Raw genomic sequence first — 26,658 nt, forward strand, 5'->3', positions numbered from 1 at the left:
CTTGGGTTTTTCAAAGGGAAATGATATATCCAAGTCGCCAAAAAGTTTATGTATCTGGCTTAGGGAAGCATTTCTAACCCTGCTTAAAGAATATTTATTTTTTAATACAGGAATAGACGTCTTTGTTAAAGCAGTTTCAACAAAAACTAATTTTCTCCCTTAATAAGTGCAGCATTGTTTTTAAATTTAAGACTTTAATATTTGCTTTCAGTATCTGTTGTTCTTTGAAATTTCATAAAAATCTGATTAAAAATAGCCAAGTTTTTGCCTACTACAAGTGCTTAAATAGCAAAATTTGTTCGTTGCCATCGCCAAAGTGTTGGTATGCTTTTGAGAGTGAGCGAGATAGACTGTTTATTCATATGATATTTAAGTGAAATTTTAATTAAAACGAAAATGTGAATGTTAAATACACTTCTCTGCATTAATTCGGTGTCAAAATATGATATTTAAAATATCATATTTTCACTTAAGCCTTTAAAAATGCTTCACATTGTAAATAATATTCTTGCCCTATACAAAAAAACTGATGGGAAAACGTAAAATTCAGATTAAGAATTATCGAATTTATAGGTATGAAAAGTTAAAAGTTATAAATATTGAAAATATTTTGGTACAAATTATTGGGTTTTATCAAAACGTGTTAAAAGCTAAAAATAAAAGTATTTGAAAACTTAATGCATGAATAATAAGCTCTAAAATGTATTGAATCGATCAGAATAGACCTTAAATAAAAGAACAAAATATATATATGTATGTAGGTTGATACAATGAGAAGAATAATCGGCAATGATTATTGATTTAAATGACATTGCGAGTTTCTTAGGGTTTGCCTCGCTCAGCTGTGCCCATTCCTCTTGAGATGAAGTGGGAAATGGATGAATGTATGTAACTTAATGACTTCTACGAAATGGAAATCCCCAACCCCTCCCCTACACCCACACAAACAAATAGACAGACAGACGGTCAGACAGAATCGGCCAAAAGAAAGCCGGAACCCAAGAATGAGAATGGAATCATTGGTCATCATTGGAAACGTATTGAAGATTGACTTTAAACTCGTAAAATTCATAGATTGACAGCAAAGCGCATAAATTTGGCTAACACAAAAAAAAAAAGGTAAAAATTGGAAACGGCTGCTAATGAAAGGCTCGAGACACAGAGAGAGAGAAAGAGAGAGTAGATCACAGTGGACTGATCTGATCGGCATCTGGACAAATATTTACTGAAGCTCTGCTTCTGCCGCCTACATACAAAAGGAATCAAAAAAAAAAAAAAAAATACAAATCAAAGTGAAAGCAATGACCAATGTCCAAGGGTAAGAGAAAAGGAGAGAGAGAGAGAGCGAAGCAAGACATTAGGCTACTGTTTTAGTTACAGTTGTTGCTGCTCCCGTTACCTTTCCTGCTGCCGCTGCCGGCAATTGTTCTAGCAAAGCAAAAGAATAAGAGACAACACACGAGACAAATCTGGGCTAAGACACCTTGCAATGTCGCTGCCTCTGCCTCTGCTGCTGCTGCTGCTGCTGTCCTGTGGGTTTTTCTTTCTTTTTACTTCTTTTTTTTTTTTAGCAAAACAGTTCCTTTTGGCTGTTAGCAGCTGTTAAAGCATTGTCGTTGTCCCCTAAACTGATCCCAATAGAAAGGCAAAGCTGAGGCTGAGCGATGAATGTCAGCAACAAAAGGATGTGTGTCCATGTGTCTGTCTGTCTTTCTCTCTCTCTCTTTTTCTCTCTGTGTGTGTGTGTGTGTGTGCGACCAGCGGACGCATGACCAGCGGATTTACCTGCTTCAAAGAGAAAATCACAGTTAATCAAAAACAAAGAGAGGAGAGAGAGTGGAAATGCAGAAGAGAGCGAGTAAATAAGCAAACTCCCTCTAGCGGCAAGTAGTTGAAACTGTAAAACTCCCTTGGCTGCCGAAAGAAAGCTGAGCTCTAGACAGAGAATAAGTGCAGATTTTATTCCATTTTAATAGTTAAGTCACCAAAAATTATGACGGACTGTTTAATTTAAATAGATTCACTTTCATTAAAAATTAAATAAAAGTAAAATAATATGTAACTATCTAACACATTTTACCTATAACATCTTTAAAGCTTTGTAGTTAAATTGAATTTAATCATACATTATTATATAAGAGTTCCTTATAAAATAATAATAATTGTGTATTTAAGCTAAAGAGAGAGTGATCCTGTTGCTATTATGAACTCATTTCTAATCATTGATAAATTTCTCTCAATTTCTTGGCAGAGATTTGTTGATAAACCAAAGAGAAAGAGAGTAAGTGAAATTTAACTGAACTCCTACTCTCCAGCTGATATTCTTCAACTCCATTCTACCTCTCATTCACTCTCGCTCTCTCTACGTGTGGCTGTGTGGGATATTGCCTCTCTCGGCGTTTGGTGGTGGCTTCGTCAACGTTCTTCGACTCGAGTCTTTGCCGAAGATACAATTTTTAGGGTTCGTCATTTCCGTTTCTGGCCTCGTTCGCTACAAACGTGTTCACGTTTGCTTATTAAACTCAAAAATTGTGTAAAATTCCTGAAGGCTTTTGAAGCTTTTAAACAAAAATTTCATTGGTTTGGTATTGTTTTTTTTACTTGCTCAGTGTGTGTTTAAAATATTTTTGATTACTAAAAATTACTGTGAGAAATTGTTGATAAAGTGCCAAATAATCACAAAAAAAAAAAAAAACACAAAGGAACGAACAATACATCCAAGAAACAGCGACATAGTCGCAGTTTATATAGGCGAGATCCCTCAAGTGATCAAGATCACTATATCAAGTTACATATAGCAGGTAAGTAAGAGATATGGGTTATCTCTATAGATAGAGATAAATATTTCATTCAATCTGTGTAAATGGAGTATGATCGATGGGGATCTGATAAGTTTTGTCCGCCGGTTTACTAAGACCCAACACCTGGTCACACACTTACACACACACACACCCATAATGTTCTGGAAAAAGTAATTCTTCAAAAATTTCCTGCCCATTCCCTGCTGACTGTCTACCTAAGCAAAAGGAGCTCAACTCACGTGTGTGTAATTGCGCTCGCACCCAATGCTCAATGTCTTCTACCTCGTCTCCATGTCGCATATTTGTCTTTTGCTCTAGCTCTAATTTTAATTTACGAAAACGAAAACGAAAAAAAAAAAGATGAAACGCGAAGAGGGAAGAGGGGAACTAAGAAAGGTAAAGGTAAGGTTACCCTAACTCCGATCAAGAAGCGACCCACAGCAAAGGGGTGGTGTATGGGTCTAATACATTTAATTTGTTGCTGAGTTTTTCTTTTTTTTTTTTTTTTTTTGCTTCTACCCTAATTTAATACGCACACAGAGTGAAAGAGGGTGAGAGAGAGATAGAATGACAAGGATCAGAAGGATCAGGCGAGACTCTGTGTGATCTCTAAGTAAAAGAAAAAACATTTTTTCTTCTTCGTCCACAAGTCTCTGGTGCAATTTCCACATGGTTGGGGGATTTACTTTACTTCACTTCATTTCATTTTCTGGGGTGACGTTTATGGATTACATGAAAAACCAATTTTCCTTTTTGCCATAGAGAGCGAGTGAGAAAGAGCAAGAAATCCTGTGCCCTTTTTTGTTTCTTTTTCTTTTTTGGTTGTTGCAAAAAAAATGCCATCATTATGATGGGGCGTAATTGTTGCACACAGATACAAAACACACACACACACACACACAAGTTTGATCCTGTTGCAATATTTTAAAGGACTCGGTAGCTCGTTTGCTCAATTTTATGGTTTTCAACCGCAGAGAAGAAAAAAAGGAAACGAAATCAAGGTGGAAGATGGATGCGATTTTTCTGTATTTTTAGCAAGAAATTAGCATAAGTTTAATTTCGATTTAAAAGCAAACCTGAAATTATGCCTAGACAGAAGACAGAAGACAGGAGACAGAAGCAAGGCTAACGAAAGGACCAGCAGAAGGACTTGATGTATGAGAGCATGAAAAACTCGTTTATGGCAAACAAATTGCGCAATTCTTGTCTTTGTTCGGTTTTGCATTTAGCTCTCTGGCTCCTGCGATTCGCAAAAGAATGGTCGGCAGAAAGAAAAGAAACGAAAAAAACCCGTCTCCTTGATCCTACCTTCATCTGTTCTCTTGTTGCCAGACAGCTGGCCTTTATTTTTTTTTTGGCGAGCAGCTAACTCAACTAACCACAGGCACTGAAATTGATTATAATACGAAGCAAGGACATTCTTAGTGTTGATATCTAATGCTTTCTACTACTTTTTGTAGGCCCACCTCAAGGACATGCCCACCATGACACGCATGCATCGTCATTCCAGCTCGAATGCCGCTGTTGATGTCGAGACACGTGGTCGTCGTGCCCGTGATGTCAGCGTTGGAGTTGGCGATGCCAACAAGGAGAACTTTGGCGTCCATTTCATGAGCAGCCCCTTTGGCAATAGTAGCCTGATTGCTCTGCAGGATCTTAGCAATGTCCATGGCAAGAGTCCTCAACGACGTAGCTTTAGCGAGGGCAGCAGCGGTCCAAGACATGCCACACCACAATTGGCGGCCCTCAGATGCCTGCCACGTGCAGTCGGAGCGGTTGCCACAAATGCAGGAGGACTGGAGGACTCGCAGTTGTCATCGTCACGCATGGGCGACACAACATTGGATCGCATGTTGGATGCCATTATTGAATCGGCGCGTAAAGAAAACTATTGCAAGCATCGCAGTGTCCAACACAACAACAACAACTTGACGGAAGCTGTGGAAGAATGGAGCGAAACGAGTGTCCATGAGATGGAAGTACGCACTCCCACCCATCTAAAGAGGCAGCGAGTGGTGCGACGAAAGAATCCCCAAAGGATTAATAATAATAATAATAGCGATAGGCAAACGGCATTGCCCGCTGTGACGCCTTCGGAATACATTGTACCCAGCACCAAGCGTTGCCTTAACTTTTCGTCCAGCGATTTGGAAGACGATAAGCATCACGATGAACCATTTGCCAAGCGTGGATCAATGGCCTCAACATCCTCAACCACATCCACCTCGACCTCAACACTTTCGGCCAACTCCCCAAGCCCCAATACAACAGAGATTGAGGCGCAAACACAACGCGGCAACATTGATTTAAATATCAACTATAATCCACAGCAACAGCAATTAAATGTACACGGTGAGTTCCACAGGATTAAGTAGGATGACATACCTTCTCTCTCTCTCTCTCTCTCTCACACACACACTTTGTAACATGTGGTAAACTTTGTTATCCTTTCTTATCATTTGCAGTTATTCGCTGTCGTGACCTACAGCGTTCACATGGCTCTGGCAGCATCAATGCCTATGTTAAGGTGGCCCTGGCCCCAGCCAGCTCCAGCTCGAATTCAAGTATGGGAGGCTTCCAGCGGACAGCTGTCCATCGTCATTCGAGTCGTCCGTATTTCGATCAACATTTCTCCTTTTCAATTCCAAAGATAAGCGAACATCAGCAATTGCAGTTGGCTGTCTGGCATCGGGATCGCCATTTAAAGTGAGTACGAGTAAGGTCAATGCAAAGATACATCAACCAACCTCCAATCCCCCCTCTCAAGCCAACGACCCCCTCTGCCAAATGCAAAGTGAACTTAACACATTGTGAACCCTAGTATAGCCTAGCTTAGTAGCACTTAGTAGTCGCTTTTGTGTCATTCACCTTCAATTGATGATGATGATGCTGCTGCTGGTTATGCAGATGGATAAAGGGATAGATGGGATGGGGCGTGGGTGTGGGTGGTGGTTAGGCAGCCAGCCAGCCAGCCTGCCAGGCAAAAGGCGTCTAACGTCTGCTTAATTGTACCGTTTTCCTGTAGCACACTTGGGCGCCTTTTGCATTTCCTGCAAATAAACAGACAGTGGTAGAAATTCCTATAAATTCAAGTAAATTTATTTCTGTTCGTAATGGAATTTAATAGTCATCTGTAGAATTAAGCAAGTTGTAAGGATATAGAGTTTTTAAAGTGATCAATTTTAGATTGATAGATAAAATTGGAAAGGGAAATTTTCATTAATCCCGATCCCAAAAGGATCCGCCATTGAATAGAGCCCATAGTGCATGGAGTACTGAATGAATAAAAGTTTACAGTGTCCGAAAAGTGGACAAGATGGAAATGTTTGTTTAAAAACAACGTATCTCCACATAGATTTGTCACTAGAGGGGTAACTTTGCCCCTTAAAGTATGCTATTGGCTGGAAAAGTATTCATTGCTTTCAACAAATTTATAACTTTCGTATTCGCTGTATTTTCAAAATGGTTTATAAACAATTTTTTATTCCATAATTATTTTTTATACACAGGAGATATCAAAAATTATTATATTTATTGCATACTTTGGGGGTGCAAAGTTCCGCCATTTTACAACTATAGATTTGTCATTGATCTCCGCTAAAAGTATTGATTTCATAATCGAAATTAAGCATCGTCTTGCGTTTAATATAAAATATTTTTTTGATAGAAGAACATTTTCTTATTCTTATGTGTATCTGGCCCACTGTAGCACTCTAAGCTGGGCGGGAATGCTGGTGGGGTGAATTGTGTTCTTAAGGCCTTCCACATCCAATATCCAACGCCGGCGCTCTGAGGTCGGTCTATTGTCAGCATTTCTGGCATTCCAGTTTCGAAAAATTTCTGGGCACAACACGGAACAAGCATTGGCAGTGTGCTTAGTTCAAGTGCTAAGCTCGTGCACGGCAAAACACACACTGTACAGACAAACAGACAGACAGGCACACACACGCACACACACAGACTCACGAGCTCACACACACATACAGAGAGCTAGAGAGTGAACGAGAACGAGAGAGAAACTGAGAGGGCTAAACGAGAAAGTCCTAGAGCAACGAAAAAGAAACGGCAAAACGACAAGAGAACTGGCAACGCTGTTAACTCAGCCTGCTGCTAGTAGCTGCTGCTTCTGTCGCTGTCGCCGCAACCGCCGCAACCGCCGCTACTTCTGCCTCTGCTGCAGCAATGTCGACCGACCACGTCGTGTGTTTTAGCTAAGCTCTGGCCAAAGTCAAATCAGCAGAGGAAGGCTCTTCTTCTCACCAACAAAAAACAAAAAACAAAAAAAAAAAGGAGGAAAAGCAAACAAATAATGAAAAGTGTATGTTCATGTCTCTGTGCATTTGTGTGCATCTGCGTGTGAGAGATGCGAAGATGTTTATGTGTGCGTGTGCGTGTAAATAATATCATGCAATCGAACCAAGTTTCAATTTCGTTAGAATCCGTTTAGTAATTTTATTTTGCAAGTGAAGGAAGCCAAACGAAACGAAACGAAACTCTTTGCACGAGAAGTAGGCAATGTCTTGCTGTCATTATATAATAGACGAAAGTGTAGCATAATTTCAGGCATGCGAGGCAATACAAAAAAAAAAAAGAAATGAAAAACAGGAAGTTCCAATGCTAAGCCTCGCGTTTTGTGTGCGTGTGTTTGTGTGTGTGTGTGTGTGTGAGAGTCAAATTAATTAAAATTCAAGGACATGCCTAGTTGGTCAAGTAAATTGTTGTGTTTCTTTTTTCCTCTCTCTCTCTCTCAGAGTTTTTGGCCATTTTATGACATTTTGTTTATGCCAAATCGATGGGAAAAAAACAACAAAAAGAAAAAATTAACATTATGCAATAAAATGTGCTAAAAAAAAAATATAACGCTTCCATTGCCTAATTAGACTAAAGGCAACTATAACTATAAACTAAATGCCCACATGGGAATCCTCACACATGGGCCACATTTAACCATTCATCCATCTAAATACATATATATATAAATGTATCTGTGTGTGTGTGTGTGTGTGTGTATTTATTATGCGTACATTTTGACAAAATAGTGTGGCCAAAGGCCTCGTTGGGAGCCCTTTAAGTCAATTTGAAAACTAAATAATTCATTTGTTTGCCTCGATAGTTCCTGAATTTTTAATGCCACTAACCCCGTTTCATAGTCCCGTCTTTCTGTTTGCTTAAGGTGCGCATACGGGTGCGGGTACGGGTGCGAATCCGGTTGCGAATGTGACTACATTTGGTGGTGCTGATGGCTAATGTCAGTGGGTGGCTTGCTGCTTGGTGGTTAAGACAGGACAATGGCTACATTGCAATTGCGTTGAGAGCACACACAAAAATAAAACCCCAAAAGAAACTTAAAAAGAAAGAAGAAAAATAGAGACAAAAAATCAATAAAACTGACCCAAATACGCGCGCCAACTTTGCCTTTTCATATCAGAAATTGGCCTGGCCAAAGCGCATTTCCGGGCCACGGGAATGGACGACATGAACGAGTGTTCCGTGTCTATAAAAGTGTCTGTCTGTGTGTGTGTGTGTGTGTGTGTGTGGAAAGAGAGAAGATTGGTTGGTGGAATGCCAAGACAGCTTAGACGCGCTAATTGATTTATGTCACGTACAAGGAATAGTTGTTAGCTGTTTGGTTCGTTGTTTCATGTGGATAGTCTGTCTGACACCACCCCCACCGCCCTTACCACGACTAGTATATATAAATGGTAAACAAAATGCCAGTGCAACGTGACGCAAAATCCAAAAATGGTCAAAAGATAAAGCCATAGAGATAGCACAAGCAACTAAACTATGGACAAAAGCAGACCATCTAACGTCAGAGCTTAAGAATTTTAAATGAACCATCCACTTTAGGTCTCCACCCACTCCACTCCACTCAAGTTTCAGTTTGAGTTTCACATTGAGTTTAATCGGTTTAACTGGCTAATAATTTAAAAGGCGATTATAGTTTAGTTCTCCTGCTTCTGCTTTTAATATGACATTATATGTTTAACTAATTATGTGCTAAATTCTATTTTTAGGCGCAGTGAGTTTCTCGGCTGCAGTATTTTTCCCCTGAGCACCCTTATACACCAGCAGCAACAGCAGCAGCAGCAGAATTTTAACGGCTACGGATCCTACAAATTACAATCCCAGGCATGTTTACATAACCTGCCGAATACAGTCACAAGATCCACCAGTAGCACCAGCAACCAGCCCCAGCAGCAGCAGCACGAGGAGGAGAAGGAAAAGGAGAAGGAGGAGGAACAGTCACCAGAAGCATCCCAACCGATGGCAACCGAAATGGCAACCACAGCGGCAACAGCTCCACAGAAAATCCCAAATGAACTCAATACAAATGTCAACGATGAAATTATCGGCATAAGCATTGATAGCAGCATGGCTGCTGGAAAGGATGATGCTCTGATGATGCCCACAAAACCGGATCAACCGATGGTATTAAGTAAAAAGGCATTGCATCAACGTGATGCCGATGAGAATTTGTTCTTACGTTTTCTCGAATTGGATCCACCCGCCGATGGTAATGCGAATAATACCACCAGCTCCAGTGGTGGCAATGCCACAACGGGCGGATCAAATGCCACAACTGGCCACACCACGGCATCGACAACGAATGCAAATGTCAGTAATGCCAATCACATGAACGGTGGCAGTGGCAGTGGACGTCGTTACTCGACCATGACCGGGGGAGGCGGTGGAGGTGGCGGTGTCATTGTATCGAAAGGACGTACACCATTTACGATGACGAAACGTTTAACCAGGACAGAGGAGCGGGGCTTTGGCTTCTCCATTGTGTGGACACATCCACCGCGTGTGGAAAAAGTCGAGGATGGATTATCGGCCGATCGTTGTGGCATTTTACCCGGTGACTATGTCATCTTTGTCGATAAACACAATGTGGTCACGATGCCCGAGGCTGATGTTCTGAATTTGATACGATCGCAGGGCTCGTCCTTGACGTTGGAGATATTCAGAAGGTCAGGATCGGGTGCCAATATGGCCACACACCATTTGGCTGCCGTCAATGCCAATGTACATCATCAATCGCCGAGCCAAACCCGCCAGAAGCAGCATCACCAGCAGCAGCAACAGGAACCCACTTCCCAGACTCAATTAAGCAGCGAGGAGCAAACAACGACAACAATGACGACGACGACGACGGCAACAACATTTCAACGATCGAATGCTCAATCCTCACTGCAGCAACAACAACAACAACAACAACAACATCCTTCCACACGTCCTCAATTGATTAACAATTTATCGAGACCGGCCACAGCCTGTTCGGGAACAACATCTTCGATTGAGGCGGCCAAGCGACGACTGCATCTGCCCCAGGTCACATTTAGCAAGGAGGTAGGCCAGGGTGTATTTGTCTGAGATGGGCAGCCCTCATTGCCCTTTCTCACCTCCCGTCACCTTACCATTCCTCCACTCGATCGATATTGTGTCTTTGTCCTTTTACTCCCAACTTTTCCTATTTTTTTTTTTTTTTTTTTGTACTTTGTGTATATAATTTTAATGCATTTATTGTTAAGTTTTACCGGGTTTAAGTTATTGGTCTATTAATACATATATTATAATTGAATTGAATTTTTTTTTTACCCATGCATATCCCCCCTCCCGCTAAGCCACCCACAGTCCTCCCACCCCATCCATCATATACGCTTGACAATAAATTTTTTTTCGGTTTTATCTGTTTGGACATTATATTTTATTTGCATTTATTTATGTTTTTTAGGACTGGGCGGGATGAAAGTAATGTAATAATAGGCAATTGTTGATAAGGACATTCGGTTTTAATCGAAATTTGTAGCAGAAAAGTTCGAAGTTAAGAAATTTGTAGCTTTTTGGTAGAGAAAAGTTTTAAAAGATCAAATCCATCGAAAAACCGACTCAATGGTTAAATAATTAACCATTACGAGATTTACTTATGCAATTGCTATGTTCATTTCATTCATCATGAGTCTATTAGGGATTCGGTCTTGAAGTGGGGGGAATTTAGCCCCCTAAAGTATGCTAGAAATTGCTTTTTAAAAGTTACCTCACTTATTCCTCATTGGCATCAATCAGCACTTAATTCTTAGGTAATTATTAAGTAATATCTACATTTTTCATATCCTTTTGTGCTTACACGGATAAAGTCGATCGTTCCTATTACGGACAATCGCCGACGTTTCCTGCTACAATTGATCAGTCGTGAACAGAATTTCACAGCGGCCTTACATTTTGGAGTGGAACGTTTCGTTCAGCCTCTTGTCGATCGCAAGGATTTGATCTCGCCCAACGATCATCGCACTCTATTCCAGAATATTGACGAACTGTTGCGCATTGCCGAGGATATTCTAGAGCAATTGTGCAGCAATACCAGTGATCAGGATCAGGAGCCGCATATGAATTTCGCCTCGCGTGTCTATCTATCGAAAACGACCGCAATATGCGCTGCATACAAGAAATATTGCAATGGCATTAAACGGGCCGATTGCGTTCTGGTCAACAAATCAAGGCAAACGGGATCCGAGTTCATTAATTTCATCACAGAGCCTTCAGTGCCGCGCAAGCGACCCGATCTCACCATGTTCATCCATCGACCGTTGCAGCATTTTCGTGAAATATTGAAATTGATGCAATTGCTGGCCAGCAATTGTCATGTGGATACCGAGGAGCACAAGAATTTTACCACCGTGATAAGTGAATTGCAGGCGGCCTATCGTGAGATAACCGTCAGCAGTGGCCTAATGGAACCCCTGGGCGAGGGTAGACCTCTATTGACATTACAGGACTTGGAGTCGCGTATGGTGTTCACCAAATGCAAACCCTTCACGCTGGCCGTGCAGGGTCGTCAATGGATATTTGGCGGTGATCTGTCCCGTGTCGAGGGTCGTTCGATTAAACCATATTGGACCTTGCTCTTCAGTGATATTATTGTGTTTGCCAAAGTCAGTCGTGATCGTGTATTATTTATCACCGAGGAGCCTATACCCATAGCCAATGTGGTTGATTCCTGTTTTCATATGCGCAAGAAAAGTAAGTTCTCTCTCTCTCTCTCTGCCGATTGAGCCACTGAAATTGTATTCCTTGTCTTTTTTTTTAGCCACCGAATTTCGTTTGACTGTTGATCCCAATGGACGTTTGGCGGAAAGTCCAACGGGCTATTGTGCACCGGATTTGACTCGCACCCCGAAACGTGGGGCACGCCGTAAGAGTCTGGTTTTACGTGCTCCATCCATGGAACTGAAGGCCGTCTGGCAGAATCTCTTGCAGCGACAAATGTAAGATCACAAAAAAGTTAAGCCCGAAAAAAAGGAAATGTGACCTATTCCAATTTGTTATTTTTGTGTAGTTTTCTTGTTAATGCCGCCTTGGGTTCAACACCATTGTCCAGTCCATTGGATTCACCTGATGTACTCAATACATTGGTCCCTCTGAGTGATATTGGCATGACATCGGCGTCGATGGGATCGATTAAACTGCCATCGTTGGATAGCATTAATCTGAAGCAACAACAGAAACAGCAGGTGCGTCTCTTTCGCAGCAAGCGTCTGGATAGCTCCGATTCCTATGAGAATCTGCAGCGTTTGGCCAGTGCCCTAGTGCCGGCGGTGCGTTCAGTGAGTGCACAGACAACAACATCATCTCAATACCATTACCAAATCCCATCTCAGTCCCACCAAAATCAGTCGCAATCTCAGTCTCAGTCTCAGTCGCAAACGCAGGCGGCCTCGTTGCCATCGCGAACGACATCACCGGCCCGTTTGATCTCCTCCCGTTTCGGTTCATCTGGCAATGGCAGTTGTGGTGGATCCATGCCCAATGGCGTCGGTGGTTATATTGGCATTAGCCTGCATAGTAGTAGTCAGCATACACAAACATCGGCCCAATCTTTGCCCAATGCCAGTTGCAAGTGTCTATTGACAGCCATCCCAGAGGCGACTATCGAACCACCGCCACCGCCTTTAACTGTGATTCCAGTGGCAGCAGCAACCACAACGACTACCACAACAACAATACATGCTCAAAAGCTACTTGAGTTCAGCTTGAGTTCGGTGGGTCGTTCGTTCATTGATGAGGGTCCCAATAATGGGGCAATGGGTCAACAGGTTTCGCTTACCACCCCAGAGACGCCGACACCGAATATTTCGCCCAGTTCGCAGGCATTCTCCAATGATTTTGTTCCACGTCCGCAAGCCACATGCATTGCCTCCAATAATTCGCATAGTAATATACCATTGGCGGAATTTGGGGGCTCGTGGGATCTTCTGGAATTGGATTTGCAATTGAATGAGGTTAATCTAGATCCCTGCTATGACACAGACGTTGAGGAGTGCATATTCATGGGGGACGACGATGGCAGACAGACGGCGGACGATAATGGGGACGAGGATAGCGATGATGATAGCGTTGTGGTCGATGATCCGTTCGGTATGCTGCCCACTAAGCCAACACCGCCGGATTCATTGGATCTGTGATTTGATTTTTGGCTACAAAAGACCTCAATCGATTCTCAAAAAATGGACAAATCTTAAAAAAAAACAACAACACAAAATGAGCTTAGATCTTTTTTCTCCTCTCTCTCTCATCCAAACTGTCCATCTGAATTTCTCTCTCTCTCTCTCTCACTCTGTCTCCCTTGTTTATTCACCCTCTCACTCTCCTCTATCTATTTGATTTATTCATCCAATGGCCAAACATTGATAGATCAACTTGAAAGTTGAATATAATCAAGAATTTAGTCTGAAAACTTTTTTCCTCTTTTCAAAACCCAATTTTACGATACAAAATATCGATGTATGTGTGTACACTGTTCAAAATTGCAGGCGAAACTTTATGCTCTTTTCAGGATCAGCATTTAGTAATGGGCGCAAGGATACCTAGGATACCTAGGACCTCAAATTTAGTTTGGGTCAGTCTATATGAAACGCGCCCTCAAATATTTATTGGTTTCTCCATTTGAAATCGGTCCTTAGAAATTTTATTGTTCATTTTATGGAAGAAAATGGAATAGAAGTGCGAAATCTTTTAATTCAACTTAAAGTTCAAGAAACTTTACCAGAGAAAGTTTAATTTTTAATTATCAATATTTTATGGTGTCTTTTAAGGCTAAAATGGTTTTCTCTATTCAATTTTTCATTTAAAATTTACGTTTTTCTTCCATTCTTTATACATATAATCGATATTTTGCTAGGTGGCAGGTGTCCTTCTTCGACTTATAACGACTAAAACTCTTCCTTTTGTGACTACTCTTCTAAAATATTAAGTCTTCTTGAACTTTTTCAAACAATTAATGTTAAAGTAGCTCTCAGTTGTACTCCATTATCAGATCTATTTGAATATAACCCTTTTATAAGGATTGAAGTGCTTATTGAGACTTTTTACTTTCTGCATTACTCGATAATTATTTTAAGACAAGTTAAAAATGTTTAGAAATATCAAAAATTTCAACTTGATTAATGCAAATGGTTCTCTTTTCATGTTTACTTAAAAACAAATGCAATTTTTGGTTGAAGTGGTGCTATTTGTATGTACACAACTGTATACACATACATTGAAGTTTTGTTGGGTCACTGCCCCTTTCTTTCTCTCTCTCTCTCTAAAGATGAATATGAATATGATCTATGCCTTATACATATATGGGAAAATCCCAAATGGGATTGTGCTTGGGAATTGCCCTTTTTGGGGGCGTAGAGGGATGAGAAATATTTCTTGAGTGTTAAGGTGCACACACAACAAGTCAATTGATTCTGAAGCGAAAAGAATCGTTTCAATCATCTCTTAATTGGCTGATGAGTACTTTTGTGATTTACAAATGAATTGAATTAAGTAATTGCCGCCATTTTATAAGTATTAATGCATTCAGTATATTGAATACATTCAATTTTTCATAGTATACTCATTCACTAGAATGAATTTTCATTCATTTACAATCAGTTTTAATCAATCAGTTTAATAATGTATATATATGCTCGTAATTATGGCACTTGAATATATATATTTACATATATATCTTATATATACATATATATATATATGGGATTCTCATAGATACATATTTCTTTCACTTATACCAAAAACGCAAAAACAAAAAAATTAAGTGTAAATATTGATTGCAACAAAAAGAAAATGGCTGAATAATTGAGATATAACAAATGATTCTTAATTATAGTTAATTACTTATTTACATATATATATATACATGCATATATACTCCATATACATATATATATATACATATATACAAATATGTGTATATAGACTAGAGACAAATTATTAACTTATTCCATATACATACATGCATACACTCACACACACACACATACATAGATAGATAGTCAAATTTACATACATATATATCGTACATTTATAGTGTATTTATCTACTTGAATTATTGCCCATCTGATATATCTATCTAATTGATTCCATACAAAGAGAAAAGAAAAACCCTCTTCTCCACCCCTCCCCTCTTCTTCCCTTTTTAGCCATATTAGTCTAAAACTACATGCTTCCATTTTTGTAGCCAATCGAGCCAAATTGTTTACTTGTTATTGCTGTTTGTTATATTCCAAAAACGATAAAAAAAACGTTAAAAAAAAATTATATACATACAATCTATATATTCCAATACCAATTTTTTGTATATGTTAAGTTTACTATTAGACAAAGTATAAGTAATTAATACACACACACACACACATCTATCTGCCTAAAGGCAGTTAATTGCTAATTGGTTGTAGGTTTTTATGTATAAACGAAATTTTTGTAAATACTCGTACATTAACCATGACCCTCCCCCCCCCACATACCCTCCTATATATATTAACTATATAACATTTTAAGTGTAAACTGTAACTAAATAATTGAAAACAACCCCCACCCCGCCCCTCCAAAGAAAAAAAAACACAAATACTTTTGCTCAGTCTCAATGCTTTTGGCTGACTAAACTAAATATTATGAGATAAAGAGATAGTTCTTCATGTCAATTATATTAATGTTGTTCCATTTTAGATTTAGAATTTAGGATTCGCACAGTGGTTCATACTTGAGACATATTAGATCAATTCTGTTTAAAGCGTATACAAATTTTAGATATATTAACTTTAATCTTCTGATGCTTCAAATCATTTTTCATTCATAATAAAATTTATAAAAAATGAGGTAATTGAAATTCAATTAACATTTTCGGTTCTCGTTTAGTTAGCACGTCCAAAATTAGTTAATAAGCAGATTCAATTAGTTTGAATTCTCAATTGAAGCAATATAAATGTTGGTAGTCCCATTTTAATTGAAACAAAAATATGTACCTTGGTGCTTACAAGTGATTTTGATTGATCACAAATATATATATATATATATATAGTATTTTAATTTCATTTGTATCAAAAGTCAAGCAAGATAAACTCTTTGCATAAGCATATGCATATTTTTTGTAGTATACTTTTTGGAGATCATAAAGAAAACGACAAAAACCACTGTGCACCGTTTGAAACATTTCTTTTATTGTTTTTGTTTGTTTTCTTTTGGTTTTTTTTTTTTTGGTTTTTTCCTTTTCTTAGTTGTGTCCATTTGTCCAAAGATTATATATAGAATCTAGTGAAATTTCCTTAGTTATAGATCTGGCTTCCCATTTGATTTAATCTACAAGAATAAGTCAAAAAGCCAAAAATGAAATCTTAACCTAGAAATTGTGTTGTGTATGGTATCATCTGCTCTGACAGATCGATGTGATCGTGTCTATAATCTTAACAAAAACCAAAACCAAAACCAAAAACCAAAAACTGTTGTAGTTGTAGATAATATTCGTTGTTTAATGCTTTAAGCTCTTCTTAACTACTTATATGACAACAACAACAAAAAAAAACATAATTAATTTATCTATACAAAACAAAGAAAACATAAATGCATACATAGAAACTCATATATGTATATATACATGCATATATACTACATATATATAACAAAAAAGTAAAAGACGTCCTGTATGTTGTGTCTAGAATTCGTTTAAATCAAATATGCAAAGAAATATTTACTTAGTTACTGAATGTATATGTATATGTATATGTATGTGTTGCCCTTTAACGTCATATTCAATACACTCAAACACACACACACACACACACACATAGAAACACAAGTACGAGAGAGTTAATGATAAAGATGCAAATGAATAAAAGGAGAAGAAGAATAATAAAGATGATGATGATGATGATGATGAACGAGAAACGATCAATAAGAATAATAAAAACCAAAAATGATTCTTTGACTAAAAACGCTTGTGATGTTTTCTTTTTTATTTAATTTCCCCAAAACCCCGACTCCCTCCACCCACCCACCTCCACTAATCCCACCAGAAAACAAAGAGAAAGAAAAATAAGAAAGAAAAAAAAGAAAACTCCAAACCGAAACCAAATAACCAAAATCAAAAAACCCAACGAGCACTCATTAAAAAACAAAAAAAAAAACTAAAAAAAACCATAATAATATTAACAAAAAAAAAAACAAAAAAAAAAAAAAAGTACTTCTAGATAAATGTTGCCCGCTTTTTCTGGCTCGAAAATCTTGCGTTGAATTGGTATGAAAAAAGAAAAGAAAAACAAAAAATTAAAAATTGTGATGGACTCAATTTTAGTTTAAGTTCTATTCTATTCTCGCATCTTACTTACTGTCGCTTTTTTCTAATACTTCTTCCACTTAAAACATAATTCGTTTCAATTTTCTTTTCTAAACCTCTGAACCTTTTGTAAATTCTCTTCTTCTTTTTTTTTTGTATTTGTTTATCAATCATTTTTGTATTTGATGTCTTGTAAATGTCATTGTTGTTGCTATTGTTTTTATTAACTATTGTCCCAACCTATATATATATATACATATATATCCTCTGATTCAGAAATTCAACTCAAAATACCTATCATTAATATATCCAACCAAACAAAAAAAAAAAAGGTAGATCAAGCGTTTTTAATCAAAGATGGTCCGGAATATCAACGCGTTTTTATTATTGTTTCAATTTCGTTTCTCTATCACAACAACAACAACAACAAAAAATGGAAAATATATAAATATAAATAAATAAAAAAAAAAGTAAAGAAAACAACATTCATTACAAAATACAAGAACATAATAGAAAACATCTTAATGAAATGAAACAGCAAAAACAGCCAAAAGCCTAAGCAAAAGTAAAGTAAAATAACCCCTCGCCCCCCCGCCCGCAAAGCGAAAAAATCTACAAAAAACAGCTAAATCAAAAAAAAAAAAACTCATTTCTTTTGTTAATTGTTTTTTTTTATTATTATTATTTCTTTTTTTGTTTTTTTTTTACGAGCCCATCACAAATTTTAGTTTTGAAAACAAATATTGTTGGATGGTTCGGTTGATTTTGGGTGGTTTACGTGGTTTGGGTGGTTGGTTGGGTTTCTGATTCGAAAAGGGAAAAGGAGCTAGAGGTAATCTCTCCTAATGAACTGAAATCTTAAACTAATCGAATGCCGAATACCTATTGCAGCAGCGGAATGCCGTCCAGCATCATCATCATCATCATCATCACCATCAACAGCAACAACAACAACAGCAACAACATCCGTGCCATCAACATGGTCATGGTCGGGCTGTGGAACAGATTGAACTATTGATCGATGAGAAATGCCGCATTCTGAATAAGACCGGAACACCCAAATCGAGTGCTTTGCACTTGGCCAACTGGATGAAGGGACAACTGGATAAGCAGCAGCAACAGGCCCGCCTGGCGGCTATAGCCCGCTCCCAGGAGGAAATCAGTGCCGAGGACGAACAATTGATATTCAATAGCGATAGCGAACAGGACGAGCGCATAACATATTGGACACGGCAGCAGCTGGAGAAGCGCACCAAAGAACTGAATTTGGCCAAAGAGAATGGCGGTCTGTCGGCCAAACCGAATTTCGGTGGCAAACGTTTAAGCGGGGTGGAAGAGTTGAGCATGAGCGCCGCATCGGATATGTATTCGGAGGCTGATGTGGCAACCGGAAGTGCTGGTGTGGCCAGCCAGATAAGTCAGTCGCATAGCACCACTTCGGATAGTCAGGTAAGGTCCATAGAAGAGCCCCAATCCCTGACCTCAAAATAGCAGCTAGATCTCGCTACATCTTTGTACTTTTTGCATATTCCCTTCCCGAACACACACACACACACACACACACACACACACACACACACACACACACACACACACACAGATCACAGTACGCTCTAGTCCCATTGTGCTGGACAAGCTGGCCGTTTGCCGTCATTGCCACAAGAATTGCCAACAAAGTGGCGGAGGAGGTGCTGCAGGTGCCCGCACCGAAATTGGCGATTCGACGCCCCTGCTTCTTTGCAATTCTTTGAAGGTCCAGCATAGTCAATCGTCACCGAATCGTTGCTGTAAGCTGAATGGCATTGCCACTGGGCTTAATGAAACGGCGACAGCTGGAGCAGGAGAAACGGAAAGAGGCAGGGGGGTTAGGCAAGGCAAGGGGGCACGCGATGAGGGGAGCAGCGTGACCAGCATGTCCAGCAGCACCATCACCGGCGAACTCTCATCCAAGGTAGTGGCTAGCAGTAGTCGTCGCGAAACCGGCGACACCGAAAGCGATGTGGCCCAATTGATCACCGATGAATTGTCCTTATCGCAATCAGAGGCCACCGATGATAGTGTCGGCGCCATGCCCAACAGCAGCAGCAGCGACAACAAATTACATAATCTAGAAACAGTGGCTCCATCTCCTCCCACGTCACAACCTACGTCACAGCATCCACAAGCAGCTCCACTTGCCAATGGCCATCACTGCCCACCACCGCCACCAGTGAGAAGAGCACGACCCTGTCCGGGGGTCGCACAATTGAGTCAAGAGCCGGTTCGTTCGCGACAGCAGGTCAAGGCCATTGTAACCATCGCCGAGACGGCTAGGGTAATGCGCAGCTCTCCGGCCAATTCGCCCTCAAAGTATGCAGCAGCGGCTTGCAATTGTCGCTGTAATCCGGAGGATTTCACCCACAAACAATTGTCGCCCGATAAAATGGAACATCAGACTTGCAAGATGTTGGAGTCACCCAAGCAAAAGACCACAACGACCACAGCGGGCAGAACTGCTGGAAATCCACCAGAGGATGATGATGATGACCAATTGTCACTTATGTTAATTGGTCTGGCACAATTTGCTCCGGCAGCCCAACTCTGCAGAAGTCAGGGTCACGGTCAGGGGTCGCAACAGGCGAAACCGAGACTAGAAGAGCAGCAGCAGCTAAAGCCGGAAAATCTTGATCCAGATGATAAACCACCTACAATTGCTGTGGTGCCAGCGACTCCAGATGCCATACTCACAAAGACCAGTACCAATGTGTGGGATAATAGTGGGGGAGGGGCAGGGGGAGGGGGTGGCGTAAGTGGACCTGGAACAGAAACGAGAAATGGTAATGGGGTCACATGCACCTCAATCAAGCAACCCAGGCAGGCGATCATTGAGAATATACCCGACGATTCGTGCGATGAATCACCGCTGGAAGAAGAGCCACCCTATCGACCCATGACCAGTGCCCTGAGACGCTTCGGCACCATGTCCAGTCTCGAAAAATTACCCTCCGACGATCGTATGGATGAGACCGAAGAGCTAGAGGATGACCTAGACTCGCCCTATGTAGTCAACGGGTCAATGGATCAAGCGGCCGAGCCTGCAGACACACTTGAGGGGTTTGAGAAGGAGAGAGAAGGAGAGTTGGCCAATGGAGGGAATAAGGAAAACCATGCGCCCGATGGAGCCACAGACTTTGACCCAATTCAGCCCGGTTGTTCGAATTCAAATGGCGATGTCCTGGCCAGTGGTGCCTGGACAAATCGTGCCGGGGCCTTTGTCAGCGATAAAATGTCCTTCTTCGAGGAGTCGCGTGCCTTTATAGACAAGTACCTGGGTCGTTGGAATGCAGGCGAACAGCAAGCAGCAAACACCTCCGAAACGGATGAGCAAATGGACGAATGCACTTCGGGAGCGACAAGCGGTGAAGAGGTCTGGGGTACACCCACCAGTGGCGGTGACAATGACAATGATGATATGCAGTTGATAAATTCCGAGAATACACATTCGGTAAGCTGGCAGAGACATATGAAAATACGACAGCTAAATACCCTTTTACCCCCCTCCTGGTTTATCCTTATAAAGTCACCCACCAAATCGAGCACTTCACTGAATGATGACGATGACACCGAACTGATGATGGATGAATTGCTAATGGCACCACCAATGACAGCCAGCACCATTCGAGGATTGCTGCCACGGTATGTTTACCCCTTAACCCCCCTTAGATTTCGACTTAGAGTCTGTCAAATCTCTTTTGTTGTTTAGCTAAAAAATAGTTTTCGACTAATAATACGAATAGAAAACCATTAAGCAAACATATCGGGCAGAGAATTTCTTCTTGTTTTTCATTTCAAATATATATCTATACCTATATCTATATATATACTTATAGTTGGTTATATTCATTATAATATTATATAGAGTACAATGTGCTGATTACACTGTCCACTAAAGTAAACGAATTTCTCTTCCATTTTCGTTTTTTTATTCCCCGTGTGTGTATTCCTTTTTGGGACTTTTCTTACTTTCTTTTGATTTGTTTGTAGTTTTTACAGGTGTTCTATTTTTCTTTATTAATTTTATCTGATTTTACCAACCAAGAAAAACTCGAACACCATTTAAATCCTAGTGGAATTCCATACTCAATTCGATCTCTATAAATACGTAACATGAGCAATAATCATTCATTTTTATATATCTATATCTATATAGGGGTTAGTTAAAGTCGATTCGACGAATTTGAAACCATTAAAACTAGTCACTTAAAATTTGTATCAAGTAGTCGTATGTATATGTAGGTATATTTCATATATACTTATATATATCTGTATAATCTTTGCTAAAAATCAAAATTGATCTTACTTATCATTGATGCCATCAATACACACACACACACACACACACACACACATACAACACATTATTGCTAATCAAATTCAAATTACGCCACATACCCGTATTATGTATATCGAATACTTGTAATGCTTAGACGTCGTCTTGAGCCCCTATTCGAGGAGGAGACCGAAAGTGATGAAGAGAAAACCCAACAGGATAGCGATGACGTCAAAAAGGTGGGTCGCCATATTTACAGCCACCAACATCTAACATCCAAGAATATAAGTAACAAAAAAAAAAAAAAAAAACAAATTAAAAACAAGAGCTTAACAACAAATTTTTAGGTTAGGTTAAACATTTGTGAGGTTATGTCAGTCTACTTTATCAAAAGTATGCTCCCACAAACTGCGGAAAACTATGTAAATAAATAAAATTGAAAATTAGTCCGATCGCATAGAAATCCATAGAAAAAGAACTTCATGAATATACTCAAACATCAAAAGACATTCAAACAAATTTTAAAGAGCTGAAATTCAAATTTTAGCGAGTTTTATACAACACTATTAACAAATTTCAAAAGCCAGTCAAGAAGAGAAAACAATTTACCCTCTAAAGTATGCAACAGAAAGTCCAAAAAGTTTTTTTTTATAGTTATTATGGATAGATAACTTTTGGAATAATCTTCAAAATAGTTATGAACCCATTTTTGCCAACAAAAACAATAAAATAATGTTTTATCTCCACAACATTTTCAAAGTTATGTTTAGCATACCTTAGGGGGCAAATTTTTTCTCTTTTCGACATACTTTAAGTTGTTTTTGGTAATTCTAAACTAATTTAAAGATTTCCTAAAATATATATACATTTTTTTTTTTAAACGCTCTTATTCCTTCTTATTCATTCGTACATACATTGATTTCTAAAAGGTATAAATTTTTATCAACTTTACTATTCGAATGTGATCGAATATTCGTATATGATATAATCCATGTAGATCTGTGTAACATAAATGTTTCAAAACCAATCAACTTCGGTTTGATCGAAGTCAAAAACGAAAAAAAAAGTATCAAAGCTCTTGGGACTGGGTTATTTACTTAAAGAAAGATGTTTCCCGCATGTACGTACTTTTAGTATGTATGTATCTATGATGTAAATGTAGTTATGTAAACCAATGCAACAATCTATCGATCATTGAATTTTATTTGTTGTTGTTGTTTTGTTTTTTTTTTCACATACGTCAATTGTTCATCTGCATCATCATCACGGCATCGAAATCGACATCATCATCATCATACATCATCCATCATCATCATCATCCATCTTGAATCATCATCAACTCATGATTTGTGTAAACTGTATTTGCTTTTGCCATTCATTTATGTATAACATGTATTTCGTATTGTATTTTAATGTTGTTTTCCTTAAAACTTAACTACCATATATATATATATATACCTATATTTATGTATGTATGTATATGTATGTGTGTATACGAATGTATAGAAAGTCGTAGTGAAATTAGTGAAGCTTTAGCCAATACTGCAATATTGTGAGATCATAAACATCAGACGCCAGGACAAGGACGAGAACGATTGACAATAACGAATAATGTGAAAAACTCAAGCCAAAATCCGACAACCGAAACAACCAACAACCAAACGATCAAGAACTACTCATAAACAACCAAAAAAAAAAAAAAACAAAAACAACCAAGAACAACCAAGCACAACAACAACAAGAACTACCCAAAATATATAGCAAGAAACTTGCTAAATGGAAGCAATATCCCAACCAGAATTGATTAGTTGAATTCTATTCCCAACAATTGGTAGGGGGAAGCAACGACAAATGGCCACTACCTAGAGGATTTGGCTGGAAGTTTAAGCGACGAACACCAGGAGAGGGATCCAGTAGATCAGAGGAGCAAACCGAGAGTCCAGAGGGATTTGGAGCCCCTGGGACTGGGTACAAGGCCATTGGTGAAATCTATGCTAACTACCCGACTGCTGCCCACCACAGCCATAACAGTGCAGAGTCCATTGCCCCCGGTGGCAGTGGCCTCATCCTGCGAGTACCTACTCGAACAACGGCCATCTACAGCGACGACGACGAAGACGGAGACGCCGATGCCAACAACAATGATAACAACGATGATGACGACAACAACCGCAACGACAACACCCACGACAGCGACCAAGACAGCGACAGCGACGACGACGACGACGACGACAATGATGATGAAGACAACGACGATGACTACAGCGATGCCTCCGTCTTTGCCACCGACAACGATGCCGAACTGGATCCAGCCGGCGGCGACACCGGCTCCTTCATCGACTACTACAACAATCAGCAGAGGGAGCGACACTACGAGCAACGTCGCCAAAGCCAGCGGCAGGCCAGCCAAATTTATACCACCGCCACCGCCTCCACGTCGACTGCTGCTAACGCAGACAAATCTCAATCCTGCAGCAGGCAAACAGGTGAGTTCAGAGCTCTTTATTATTTTAGGTCCACCCAAACTAATAGGGCCCTACTTTGCCCCTTGAAGTAGGCAGTGCGCGGTGCAAGAATTCGTTTTTTAGGATGAAAAACAATTGTTGTATAGAATTCTCATATTACAATAATAATAAGTTGCCAGCCTATTGCATACTTTTGGGGAGCAAAACTCCCCCATTTCACACACTTAGATTTGCCTATGATAATTTTCTTCTTCTCAACAATTATAATGATTTCTTTAATGTTTCTTAGGAACCTCCAAGAAAATCTGGAGATATTGCTGACAATTGCTCTTCGCTGGCTGTCGACGACGCGGACGCCAGCGTTTCCGTCCCAATCGGTACCGTGTCAAGGACAATAACAGCTGCGGCGGCGGCGGGGGCGGTGGCAGTGAGTACCAAAACCTCTGCAATGCAGCCGCAGCCGGAACATGTGCAATCATTGCCGATGACCATGACAATGAAATCGATGGAAACCAACGCCAACGGCAACAACGTCCCAAAACGCCCATCGTCAACGATAATCGAGACCTGCCTGCTGGGATCGGTGCCAAAGCCCGGCTCAGTCACTTCATTAGCAACAGTCTCGAGGATAGCAAAGCCGATACGAACGATCCCCAGCCAGGCTGCAGTCGACACCAGAGCAGCAGCAGCACCGCAAACACCAACACGAACACCAACACCAACACAAACACAAACACAAGTAACAGCAACCACTGCCCCAGTGCAGCCACACGCTGGCTGCGGTCTAAGTCCAAGACTGGAAATGCGTCTGGCACTCAATCACGACATTCTCGGGGACGAGGATTTGATCTGTTACGAGCCTGGTCCAGATCTAACCACTATTCTGGGGTGAGTATTAAATTGAAATATGAATTACTTACAATGGATAATGGTTTGGTTTGGTTTGGTTTGGTTTGAAGGCACGACCTCTCCACATTTCATCGTCTGACGGGTCGCGATTTATTGAGTCGGTCAGCCACGAATACGAATCGGGTGCAGCCAAAAGAGGCTGTCATATCGTACTCTCAACAACGCAACTCAAAGATGGACACCCCGACGGTGAATCGGCGGCCACGTCCGCTCTCGGCATCGGTAGGTCAGGTGGGGCCGAGTCACAGTCACAGTCACAGCAGCAGCAGTCACGGCAGCAGTCCTCGAGGCGCTGGCTGTTCGGCACGTGTCGCCGGCGCTCCACAACACCCGCCTCCAAATCCAAATACATGGAGCAATTCTGCATTTGCGGATCGCGACGGCGTAGGGAGCGGAAACGTCGAAGACAACAGCATCGGCAGCAATTACAGCTACGGCGGGAACAAATTAGGCGATCTGGAAATCTTAGCGAGACGCGAGAAGATATACTCCATGTCTCAATCGAGGAGTGGTTGTCCAGTCAAGGGGAAATCCATCTCAATGACCACAACATCGTTGACGACGACTACGACGATGGCAATGGCAGGCACCGGAACGGGCATGATGATGTCCAGCGACTCTTCCTTGCCGAGCCGAGCAGTAGCAGCAGTCTCTCTGACGAGGACGATGAGTACTACTTCGATGGACGCAACAACAACAACAACAGCAACAACATCAACAACAACAACAATGACTGAAGCCCATCTCGAAATGGAAGTGGGCAAGTCAAAACGCTTGTAAGCCAAAACGAACATGTAGAGTATCTATAGAATGTATCTCCTTACGTTTTCGATTTTCTAGAATTAACTTTATCAAGCGACGCAATTCTGAAATAACGGCAAGTAGCAGCAGCAGCATCCAAAACCACTCCGATGGCAGTGCATCGGGAGAGCAGCAATCCCTGGCCGCCACTCAGATGTCACCGCGCAAGGACAATGTAAGTGAAACTCAACTCGGAGCCACTCACTCCTGTGCCTAACCAGTCGAATCTTGTGTTTAGGATAAGCCTTCGCTGAATCGACGCCTGTGGAAGCAAATAACCAAGCGACGACGAACCAATTCGGTGTCCCAGATAGTTGCCGGCTAAGGATCAAAGCGATATCCCTACTATCTATCTCTATGGAAATTATTATTATAGATTTATTCTTGTGTCTTTTTGTTGGTTTTTGTATTCTCCTTTTCATATGAATGACTCACCTGGTGGCCATAATGCATCATTGATCTAGTTTTGGGCCAAAAACTATGCAAAACTATGTAAAACATATATTAAGTTTTTTGATACAATTTTGTAGCTAGTGAAGAATCCCATAATCGAATGATACAACTAATTCGTGTATTCGTGAGATCATTGGGTACTCTGTTGCGTCCAACGATACTCCTGCCAAAAACGAAAACAAAAAACCAAAAGAAAATCACAAAAAAACAAAAAAACAAAACAAGAACAAAAACATATGAGAAAGCCCCCTTTCAAAAGAAAATTACAAAAGGAGTTATGACAACGAAAAGCAGTTAGATGGTAGGAGAAGAGCTGAA

The 26,658-nt window shown here is 40.2% G+C and overlaps 1 protein-coding gene across 2 annotated transcripts; it reads left to right on the plus strand.

Annotated features, from left to right (window-relative positions):
- Positions 1–2,614: 2,614 nt before the first annotated feature.
- On the plus strand, positions 2,615–26,558 carry LOC6644550. Of its 2 annotated transcripts, XM_023176913.2 has the most exons (17): positions 2,615–2,801; positions 4,262–5,153; positions 5,267–5,507; positions 8,819–10,154; positions 10,943–11,825; positions 11,893–12,070; positions 12,142–12,316; positions 18,295–18,852; positions 19,004–20,887; positions 20,963–21,078; positions 21,427–21,435; positions 21,870–21,951; positions 23,548–24,198; positions 24,467–25,065; positions 25,137–25,862; positions 25,927–26,062; positions 26,126–26,558. In XM_023176913.2, exons 2-17 carry the CDS (start codon positions 4,277–4,279, stop codon positions 26,210–26,212), a joined length of 8,538 nt encoding a protein of 2,845 aa, XP_023032681.1. In that variant the 5' UTR covers positions 2,615–2,801; positions 4,262–4,276; the 3' UTR covers positions 26,213–26,558. The 2 variants fall into 2 exon arrangements, with proteins under 2 accessions (XP_023032681.1, XP_023032683.1); XM_023176915.2 differs by lacking the exons at positions 21,427–21,435; positions 21,870–21,951; positions 24,467–25,065; ... (1 more) ...; positions 25,927–26,062; positions 26,126–26,558 and having other exon boundaries at positions 23,548–23,650.
- The last annotated feature ends 100 nt before the right edge of the window (positions 26,559–26,658 follow it).

Source organism: Drosophila willistoni (assembly GCF_018902025.1).
Source record: "Drosophila willistoni isolate 14030-0811.24 chromosome XL unlocalized genomic scaffold, UCI_dwil_1.1 Seg142, whole genome shotgun sequence".
NCBI classification, from domain to species: domain Eukaryota; kingdom Metazoa; phylum Arthropoda; class Insecta; order Diptera; family Drosophilidae; genus Drosophila; species Drosophila willistoni.